This window comes from Lupinus angustifolius, chromosome LG16 (assembly GCF_001865875.1).
Source record: "Lupinus angustifolius cultivar Tanjil chromosome LG16, LupAngTanjil_v1.0, whole genome shotgun sequence".
Taxonomy (NCBI): Eukaryota; Viridiplantae; Streptophyta; class Magnoliopsida; order Fabales; family Fabaceae; genus Lupinus; species Lupinus angustifolius.
Genome location: NC_032024.1, coordinates 17,631,926 through 17,643,639, shown reverse-complemented (window position 1 = coordinate 17,643,639; position 11,714 = coordinate 17,631,926). Strand labels below are relative to the sequence as shown.

The following is an 11,714-nucleotide window of genomic DNA, read 5'->3' as shown; positions in this document are numbered from 1 at the left end:
CGTTAAGAACAATTGGAAGATGTTGAATTTCTTAGGTTAAAAGTTAGGTTATTGGGAGTGATAATTATTGATGGAGACAATTAGATAGTCCAAAAAAATATTAATTCATTATTATTATGATGAAAAATATTCCTAGTTATAAAAAAAAAATTGCATCTGAAAAAATTATTTAAAATATCGGTACCAAAACATTTTCTAAAAAAATAGAAGACAAATGAAGAATGAGAAAATCGTGAATGCTAAACAAAGTAGAAGAGAAAAGCTTGATTGAAACCATGCCTTCTGTAATAAAAAGATTCTTATTAAAACAAACAGCAAAGAAACATAGATGTAACTTATTATTATTCAACTAAAAACACAAACATCACTTATCCCGAAAAATCATATTTCTATGTCTCTAACCAATCAAATTTTCACGAAGTAACATTAAAATGTAACCCAACAAGTGACTAATAAGATCAGAATTTCTTGATAAATTCATAAATGTGATTGTTAACATCTTCAGCAGCTTCTTGGTTGTTGAAATGAGCTACACCTTGTTGTATAACCACTTCTTCCAAAAATGGGACATCTTTCTTGAAAGCACCACCTTCAATGTATTCCTTTGTCCCTAATGAAGTGTAAACCACATCCAAATCACCTGTAATAAACTTCACTGGTACTTTTATTTGTGCACCACTCCATGCACCAGTCAACTCCCAGTTCCTGTAAATATATAATGCAAAATCACAAATGTTACAGTAGTAGTACCATACTAATAAATACTGACAAATCTAAGACCCAGAAGTAGAGTATGTAATAAATTAAAATAATAAATGTTATCAATAATAAATGAGAGGGGATCCGCTTCATCCAGATTTACTTTAGGGGTAAGTTAAAAACCTACTCCGCATTTTAGTCATCAATTTTATAAAAATCTAATGATTTACGTGATTTGAATTAGTCATTAGATCTGTATTATCAGATTTTCATATAAGAGAAAACAAACATGTGGAAAATAGATCCTCTTATTATAAATAGAAGAAAATAATAATTTCGAAATTAAAAAACTTAAATATATAATATAATAAATTACATATTTCATAATAATAAATATATTATATTTCAAGTAAAAGACTTTTATGATGCAAATATATGGAATGTGCAAGCTAGGTGAAAAGGTTTTTTTGAAGCAAAAACCTGACATTACATTTCAAACTAGAAAATAACTTATGTGGTGAATTAAATAGTTATCAAACAAAAAATATGAACCTAACCCATTATATGTTTACAAGATATGTACCTAACAAGTAATAATGATGTCTCATACAAAGAAGAAAACATTATTTAAGACATGAAGTCTGAAAGCAAAATGCTATAATGCACTAGTGTAAAAACAGGTTGGTATCATATAGTTCAACCCATAAACTAGTATATCGGTCTCAATATCGATATGGTACACTATAATTATACAGGTTGTGCAATCATATTGGTTAAAACTAATCATATTATCTGGTTTTCAATTGAACCGTACCGGTCATACCGTCTGATTTTTATTTAAAAATTAACTTTTTAATGAAAATAAAAAATATTATTGATTTTTCAACATTAATGTCAATATATTATATATGCATATCTAATATCGCAAACATGTGGTTTAATTAATGAACCACTAGATCAGTACCCTAACTAATTTGATGACCGATATAGTATTAATAATAGTGCTATAATGGACCACACAAGATAAAAAAAACAAGAATATGAACTTACAAGTTAATATTTCTATAGTAGTTTAGGCCACCAGTGAAACCTGATTTGTTGAATTTAGAAGCATAATAAGTGATATCCTCTTTTGTGAGCCAAGAAGGAAGAGTATTTGGAACATTTGGAGTGGATCTTATTCCTTCTTTTGGCAATATTGGTGGCCCAGGTTTCCGAACTGTGAGAAATGTAGTGATGATTTCTTCAGTATCTGCTTTCGCAAATTCAGCTTCAATTTTCCCAGGTTCCTATTACATATGTTAAAGTCAAAAAAACATTAGATCAAGATAACATGAAATTTTAGATTATTGAAATGAAAATGTGTAGTATATATAATTTAGGAGTCTGGTTAAGAAACCCAATTTTTTTTTAATAAACATTTCCAATGTTCTTTAGTTTATTCCTAATTATCAATACATTTTTTGAACAAAAAATTAGGTGAGTTTGATTAAGGGATCATATATATTCACAGCTCAATGATTGCTTATCTGTATTATATAAGTCAACTTTCACATTCAATAATAAATAATCATTAATTTAATTTAAAAAGATGTACTTGAATTTCACTGCTCTAATACATCTTAAATACCATCTAATATGATTATACCATGTGCGTTCCTATCATTGTAATTTGATATTAAATCACAATTGTAGTATGGTGTAATTATGATTTTAATCACAATACTAAGACTATAACTTCAACCATAATACTACTACCATATTGATTGATGTGATGGATAATTTGAAACAATGGTGGTATTTAAGCATAAGTAAGTAACAATTAGTGTTTTAAACTGTAGACTGCATCACATGATGTGATTGCAATATTGCATTTGTGTTGATTTGATAATTACATCATATTGCAATTACGATGTGACACTAAATCATAGTGATGCGACCGCAACGAGATGCAATCGGATCGTATCGCATTTGGGCAATATCAGGTTACAACACAATCGTATTAGGCCGCAACGATATCAAAAACATCTTTTTACTCATAAAATAATTCACACTGCAACTACCATAATTCGCATAGCAACGACTAGAATCAGAGGAAACGCGACTGCAATTTAAAACATTGGTAACAACAACAACATCCTAAATACAATGGAAACATAAAATCACATCCAAACCACATCGGTCCGCATTTGGGCCACAACCAAACCACATCAGTCTGTATTTGGGTCACAACCAAACCACATCGGTTTGCATTTGGGCCGTATCAGGTCACAATTTAAACGCATTGGACCACGTTTTAGTCGCATCAGACTCCAATGCAATCGCATTAAACTACATCGGTGTTAAAAATATTTTTTTACTGTTAAAATAATTCGCTTTATTCCGCATGGCAAGGACCGCAACCACAGCTAACGCAACCGCGATAACAGACACATAAGAAATCCTAAATGAAGTTGAAACATAAAATGAACCTGGAATCTGCAGATATAATAATCATCTCCATATACGGCATGCATTCCATCCACAGGCTTCACATTAGGGTTTCTGGGCATATAAGGAACACTGAGACAAACATAGGCTTTGATTCTATCAGGTCGAAACAAACAAAGGTACCAACCAATAAGTGCACCCCAATCATGTGCAACAAGGTACACATTTTCAACACCCAATGAATCAATAAGAGCAATGATATCACCAACTATGTGAAAACATGTGTAGCTTGTAATTGAAGTTGGTGCATCAGTGTCACCATAGCCACGTAAATCTGGTGCTACAGCATGGTAACCTTGTGAACTTATATATTGAATTTGGTGGCGCCAACTGTACCATAGTTCAGGGAAACCATGAAGGAATAAGACTATAGGGCCTTCTCCTTTTTCAGCTATGTGCATGTTTATGCCATTCACTTTCACTGTTCTGTGTTCTATGCCTTCCATTGATTTTCCTCTTCTTCTATGAGTTGTGGTGCTGTGTGATAGGAATGAATTGAGGATAAGTGAAAGAGATTCCTTATTTATTAGGACAAAATTTAACCTCACAAATCGGATGTTAAATCTTGAATCAGATCAATGAAAACATGTTATGTTAATTAAAAAAAATTTAAATATTTTTTTATTTTTGATGGTTTGGTACATTATTTTCAGAGTTTTTGGACAAAGAACTAATCTTTTCGGAGTTTTTGGTTGCCCCTTTTAACAATTATTGTTCGCAAGAATAAACATTTAACTTTCTTGTCATCCTGAGATCTTGTGAGACCTTATACCACAAGATCAATACCTTATTTATGTTCGAGATCTCATTTGATATAACATATTATATTGTATTTATTAATAGAGGAAGATATCCAACATTTTAAGAGTTTTGTATGATATTATTATTCAAGTCCATCCAACATTAATCTTTAATTATCATTCAACAAAAAGATAATACAAATTAAATTAAATATGAATAATAATACAATAATTAGGTATAAATTATTATGACTAATATTATATTTTCCTACTAAATTTTCATACTAATCCACTTACCTATAAGAAAGTGACATATCTTAAATATTTATTTTTTAATGACTGGTTACAAGTTCACTATTTTGTGAGTAAAAGAATTATCAGAAAAATTTAGTTGGAAAATATATTATTTCCAACTATTATTAGATAGAAAGTTAATGAAATATTTAATTCTTTCTGCATTTGGCAGATGCGTTGGATACAGCCAGGAGAATCTGGATCAAATTAATGAGCGTGTCTAGAAAATTGTAAAGTTTTTATTGAAAAGTTAAAATTATTAACTCTTAATTAATAAATGCATCTTTTCAAGGTTAATCTTACAATTTTAGATTTTTTAACATGCTAGCACAATTATAAAGGGGAATGGAGTATCTCCTGGTATGAGGAGATGAGTATCTCCTTCTGCCAGTGAAATCATGACATATATCATGTTTTATCATTTTCTATAAAAATATTTTTAAAAATAAATAAAATAACATACATGTCACATTTTTACGGACTAGAGGAGATAAATTATCTCATGCAACAAGGAGATACATTATTCTCATTATAAAACTCAGATTCACATAGAGTATGACAACTATACAAGTCATACAGGTCTTATACCGTAATTAATCTGGTTTTGGTTTGTATACGATTTTTTTAAATATTTTTAGAATGACATAATCAAGATTCAAATCTTGAATTTGATAATTATTTATAACTCCTCTAAGCCACTCAATCATTTCAGTAACTAAGTTATATGTTGTTAAAAATAATATTTATATTAACAAATGCATGAGTGTAATATCTATACATTGTCATTATAAAGATCGATGTAAAATTAATGTATCATTCACTATTTAATTATATTACTTTTATTTTAAAGTAATTGATGATTAAATATAAATATTGAATGATATATTAACAATATAAAAAACACTCATATTGTTAGTGTGCGTACATATTTTTCTTAAAAAATATTATGTTTATTATAAAATAAATAACTTAATTGATATATGATTTAAAGGTGAAACACATGTTAAACCACTATATTACGATATGATGACTAAAATGGATAACAAAATCCTATTTTATAATAAGACAAAATACTAGAAAGAATATTTTAGTAATATATGTAAAATGGTAATATTTCTTTCAAAATTGGAAGCCATCATTCTCGACTTAGAGAATGGGAATTTGGAATAAGTGACTATTAGTTTGACACTACTAGACAATACCAACATGTAGCTTTCTAGAAAACTTACATTTTTAACCCAGTTAATAATTTAATAGAGTTATTCGATAAATAAAAATCAAATTTAACTTTTAGAAAATGAGCCTAAATTGTTTGAAAGTTATTTAAAATAACATATAGAAAATGGAAGTAGTTTTCCATAAATCGCTTTTCAAATATATATATCCAAAATTTCAAAAATCACATTAGTTGTCACAACTAAAAAACATCCTTATTTTTGTTGTCCTCACTTTATCTCTAAATAAAATATTACATATCTAATTATAGATAAAATTTTGAAATAAATTATTGAAAATTCTAATTTTAAATTATTCATGTAGTTATTTTAATTGAAAATACAAAATAATTAATAAATAAATATTATATGTATTTTTGAGTAATTTTTCAAATATTAGAAATATTTGTTATTTCCATTTTCTATTTTTATTTTTAAAAACAATTTCCATTTTCATGTTTTTATTTTCTCAAAACATTTTGTTATTAGCATTTTCATTTTCAAAATCATTCTCTCTAAACCAGTGTTATGAAACCCAAAAGATGTCTAGTATTAAGTTTAAACAGTTAAACCGTTCGGTCGGACCGAGTAATTTTATATATAATTTATCAATTTTATCTATAAATATATAGTTATATATAAATACAAAATTTTATATAATTATGTATAATTATATTGAAATAACATAACTCCATCTTTTTTTCTGGACCAGATTAAAACAAAATATTAGAGCAATATTATATTTTTTAAAATTTTAAGTGAACTGTTTCATTCATTCTCTAGGTTATTTAAGTTCAGCCAGGTTTAACACGATCAAACCAGAATTTCTTCGGTTCAAATCAGTTCAACCCCTCCTTCGGTTAATATTACAAACTATAGTTGTTTTAAAGTCCGACCAGTGATCGAACCGGGACCGCCCATTTATCACAAGTCAATGATTTCAACAAAATTTATGTTATCATTACATTAAACAACTTTAATTATTGGAGTCGGTGATTAGCTAACACAAAGATGTGGAGAAAGGCATAATGAACATTATGTAGTCGTAGATGCTCTCTAAAAAAGTTAAAACAAAATACTAACATACAAAACGTTCTATTATTTAATTAAGGTTACAATAATTTAAAGGGATATCAATTTTTATCCCAAAATAATATTTTATGATACTTATTGTCGAATTATTTTACCTATATCATATGACGGGTAAAGAAAAATTGCTATGTTGAGAGATAAAAAATAAATTATATTATGAAGGTGTGTGGTGGTCTCAAAGAAGGACACACTCATCGACTGATAATGAAGTTTTGTTAATTAGTGGATAGAGTAATTAAAAATATATACTTCCCCATTCCACATCTTTTAAAATTTAAGGTTATACACATAATTTAAGAAATTATTAAATAATATAAAAATTCGTATAATTTGACTAAATAATCACATTTAATACACATTAAAAACTAGATTAAAAAGAAATGAAAAAACATGTGGTAAAAACATGAGTAATAAATAATGATATATTGAAAAGTAAAATATAAACGTCTATTATGTTTCAAAAATATCAAAAGATTTGTAATAAAATGGAAAAGTAAAAAATCTAAAGTTATTAAATTGATTAAAGCAACAACTTTTTTTTAGAATTTTCAATACAATGTTATTTCCTTATTATTGAAAATATTGGAAATAATATTTCTTTTATTTTGATTTTTTCTAGAAATGAAGCCCATGTTTTTGAAAATAGGAAATGAAAATAACAATGCAAACACATAATAAAAATAAAAAATGTCCAAAGCAAACACACACTATTACAGAATATATCATTTGTCAAGTGCTCTGTTCTCACTTCTCCCTTACATCTACTTTATAACCATTCTCAACCTATGGGTTCATTTCTTGTGAACATTCAATCTTATAACCACGGTTAAATATAAAATTATATCTTGTGAAATTATCTAAATGATATTGCATATATTTTTTTAGTCTTTTTTCAATTATTAATTAAATAAGTAATAAATATTGCATGCGCTTTTGAGTTATTTTTAATTTTCAGAAGCTAGTTTTACTGACAGATTCAGTCATATAACCACATTTAAATGTAAAATTGTATGTTACAAAATAATCTAAACGATTGAAAACAAAATGTGCGAGTTGATTTCACCCTCCATAATAACAACATTTTGATGAAAGTTAAGTCATTTTCATGAATTTATAATTTTAAATAAAAATTAACAAGTATAACTAGTTGCGACCAGATTTGTCCCATATAATTGCATTATTGGTATAATTGACTTACGGTACTAATATGGAATCGATTCACCAGTATACTAGTTAAATTAGTGGATACATTACGATTTTCATAACAATGACTAAGTGAGTATATTAAAAAAAATATAAATAGTGAAGAGTAAATTACACTGACACCCCTGAGTTTTAGTGAAATTACACATACCACCCCTCACTTTCCTAAACTCACACAAACCTCCCCTGGTTTTGTACTTTCATTACACTGACCACCACTGTATAAGAAATAAGTGTAATTTTTTAAACAAAAAATGTGATAAATGCAATTAAGTTAAACAAAACATGATATATTGTGTAGACAAGTCTAAATAATATACAAATCAATGTATCTTTATTATTTTTTTGTTAAAAAATGATCAACAATTATAAAGAAATATTGTTTAAATCACTATTATAGTGTAGTGTAACGAACCAAAAATAATAAAAGATACATTGATTTGTATATTATTTAGACTTGCCTACACAGAGGTTTGTGTAAGTTTAGAAAAGTGAGGGGTGGTTTGTGTAATTTCACTAAAACTCAGGGGGTGTCAATGTAATTTACTCAATAGTGAATAATACAATGACAATGTAACAAATCTTTTATTCTACCAGTGTATACATATTTTTCTCTTAATAGAGTGCAATATCAAGTGTAAAAATTAACACACAAACAATATATCATTCATCATTTATTTGTATTATTTATATTTGAAAAAGGCAGAGACAAACAAATATAAAAGGTGAATAATGTTATAAATCAAGAAAGCAAACAAATATAAAAGGTGAATAATGTTATAAATCAAGAAAGCAGGTGAAATTCCATAGAAGAGGAACTCACTTATAGTAAACCATACATGTTGAACAAACTCAAGCTCAATCTTTCAATGGTATGCATAATTTTAATGTATCCCCTTACCTCCTCTAAATGTTAAGAACCATACTTGGTTTTATGATGGAAAATAATTCAGGCACCCAAGTAAAACTTGAATCTACACTGATTTTGTTATATCCCCTAACAAACCCATATCTTGCAAATTCTAATCAAAACTAGCATTCAAAAAGCTCAAAAGTTCATTTCTCTTGCTTTCAGCAGCCTTATCTTCCTTTGTTTTATCAAGTTTAAGAAGAATCTAAAAAGGAACAAAAGTATAAACAAATTTAAGATCACAGATCACTACTAGCCATAAGAAAAAAGAAGAGGAACAGTTAATACCTTCTTGCCAGATACGGCACTGCGACGAACACCGTCATCTTTGTCACGCCCTAAAAACTGTATCAAGTATGAAAAGGTAAGTAAAACAAATGACCATAGAAGGTGGTAAGCACATTGAATTTCTGGGTTAGATGACAATTAAAACCTTGGAAAGCTGCACAGGGCTACTCCTCCTCTCACCATGCTGCTTCTACATAAAGCTCCCATTGCCACGACAAACCGAACAAGAAACAACATCCAAGCAAGTCAAATCAAGCATCCAGATATGTCACAGACCCCAGCTCCAATTTCAAAGAGCCAAATCATAAAATAGGCAGAAAGTATCATCAGCATCTAAGACAAAAATCTATAAGAGTTATGTAAGTTCAATAATTATTTTCCCTTTACTGCTATGCATTCTTAGTTCAAGAGCAAATGGTATAGAACCAATGTTTTGGGGCTGGAGGAGATGAAAGAAATGAGCAATCATAAGGGTATGTCTTAATTCTTAAGTTGTCGAATCTTAGTTTTGGATAAGAATCCATGTAGCAAACCTTCAGCATTTGGCATTGAACACTTTCGATTAAGCTTATAAAAAGCTGGTCAACTAAATCAAACTAAATGGGGTCTCCAATATTGTAAATATTTCAAGGTCGCTATTTGAGTTTGAAACTTCATAGATAAGGGATGCCAAAATATTTCGTAAACAAGCATATTGAAGACAATTCGAAGTAGAAAAAGTGACCTACCTCCTTTAATTTATGCTTCTTCTGCTTATGGTGGTGGCTTTTACTTCGATCCTTTTCCTTGTTCTTCAGGGGGGGAAAGAAGAAAGTGAGATGAATGAACAAAGATTCTAAACATGGAAAAATTGTAGTATCAACAAATCACCTTCTTTGGTCTGTCACTCTTTTTGTGCCTCTTTGAATGATGAGATGTTTCATGCTCACTATCAGAAGAACTTTCACTTCTGTCAAAATTTAACAAAAAGAACAAAGTTTTATGATACGAACCAGATCAATCCACTATTCCATTCAATAAATAGCACTATGTCAGAAGTTTTTAATATCAACGAAATAATCAAGTAATCAACATGCAGCTACACTGCAAAGTAACATACAAAATATTCAGGTCTTATATAAGACACAACACAATTTATTAACCCTAAACTTCGTCAAGAAATTATCTTTCCGTATACACGATAAAGGGGAGACAACATAAACAACAGAATACCATGCGGATTAGAATTGCGAATGAGCAACATCGCCAACATGGTAGAGGGGAAATGATATTCGGGAATTATAATTATAATTTCATTCAACATCATGCTATTGAAATCACATAGAGAAAATCACATGCTACTTCAAAACTTCTAAAACCAGCTTCTTCTTTATAAAACATAAATTCTCCAGTGAATACCCAAAATCATCCCTGAGTGAAGACACAACTCGTAATGCAGTCCAGTCCTAAGAAATAAAAATTTCGACCCTGGTCCTAAAAAAATCTCAAATGTCAATCAAATTGGTCATTTTCGGGACAAAGTTTACAAACAAATTAGTACCTATCATATACTATTCCGACTGTCATCTGAGATTCTCCCGGGCCAAATTGGAACTTCTCATTTCTAATGAGCTTAATTGAGTAGCATTTTTCCCTCAGGGGGCCAATTTTTGTACTTAGTCTATATTCTATAACTTGACCCCTTGGATAAAACATTCAACATCTTTTACCCTTAATAAAAAAAATCATTAATCTACACCCTTGCACCTACTAAACACAAAAAACAAAATGAACTATTCCTGAAACAACCAAATTTTGAAACATGAATACTCATTTCAATTCCCAATCCAATTAAAAAAAGTTAATTATGTGTAATAAACAGCTTTTTTTCTAATCTCTCAAATAAGAAAATCATGTGCATAAATTAAAAGTACTATATGCCATTCAAATTGAAGCCAAGTATAAACCTAATAGAACAAGAAAAAAACACAAAATCTGAACAAAACAGTATAAAAATAAAGAGCTTCAATTATTGATGAAAAGAATAATTAAATAAAAATTGAAATTAAAAAAGGAACCTAGAGGAATCGGAGAAGGATGAAGAAGAATAGGAATCAGAATCAGAAGAGTGGTGGTGCCTGGAACGACGTCGTTTGGTGTGGGATTTGGTCTTCTTTCGAATCTTAAGGGAATCCTTATTCACGCGATCTCGGCGCGTGCGATGACGATGCTTGCTGCGACGGTGAGATGGGGAAGGAGAAGAAGAGAGAGATGAAGATGACGCCGCCATCGTGCAAGGGTTTTCTTTCCTACCCGTCCTTGCAATATATATTATTACACTTTTCTTCTTTTTCTATTATCTTCTTCTAAATTAATTACACAAAATAATGTAGCTATGAAAAATGTATTCGCGACTCCAAATTATTTTGAAGATGTTCTAGAAATTTTATTCTCATTTTTCCTTAAGTTGTGGTGAAACTATAAGGACGAGTCAAAAATTAGATCGAGACAAATTACGAATCCAAACAATTTGGAATTGACTATGGTCTCCCTTCTTTTCATTGTTATTGAATTTGGTCAATCATTGACCCAGTTAATATATTGAGTCAACGAGTCATTAGTTTGACTAATTAACTCGATTCATAATAAAAAAATCTAGTAAACAATAAGTGTTTTGTATAATAACTATAATTACAATAAACAAGAGATAAATTGAGAAAAATTAAATTCCCCCTAAACAAACTTCTTTTATGTTTTTCTAAAATTAATTGAACCAATTAAATTAAATTAGACATTGAATTTGAC

The 11,714-nt window shown here is 29.0% G+C and overlaps 2 protein-coding genes across 2 annotated transcripts; both read right to left on the bottom strand.

Moving 5' to 3' along the window:
• On the bottom strand, positions 362 to 3,715 carry LOC109329024 (bifunctional epoxide hydrolase 2-like). Its single transcript, XM_019562683.1, has 3 exons — positions 3,171 to 3,715; positions 1,750 to 1,988; positions 362 to 705 (listed from the first exon to the last, which is right to left on the bottom strand). The coding sequence occupies exons 1-3, from the start codon at positions 3,633 to 3,635 to the stop codon at positions 459 to 461; spliced, it is 951 nt and encodes a 316-aa protein (XP_019418228.1). The 5' UTR covers positions 3,636 to 3,715; the 3' UTR covers positions 362 to 458.
• On the bottom strand, positions 8,512 to 11,253 carry LOC109328948 (splicing regulatory glutamine/lysine-rich protein 1). Its single transcript, XM_019562596.1, has 6 exons — positions 10,988 to 11,253; positions 9,801 to 9,879; positions 9,659 to 9,721; positions 9,076 to 9,120; positions 8,931 to 8,987; positions 8,512 to 8,847 (listed from the first exon to the last, which is right to left on the bottom strand). Exons 1-6 carry the CDS (start codon positions 11,197 to 11,199, stop codon positions 8,755 to 8,757), a joined length of 549 nt encoding a protein of 182 aa, XP_019418141.1. The 5' UTR covers positions 11,200 to 11,253; the 3' UTR covers positions 8,512 to 8,754.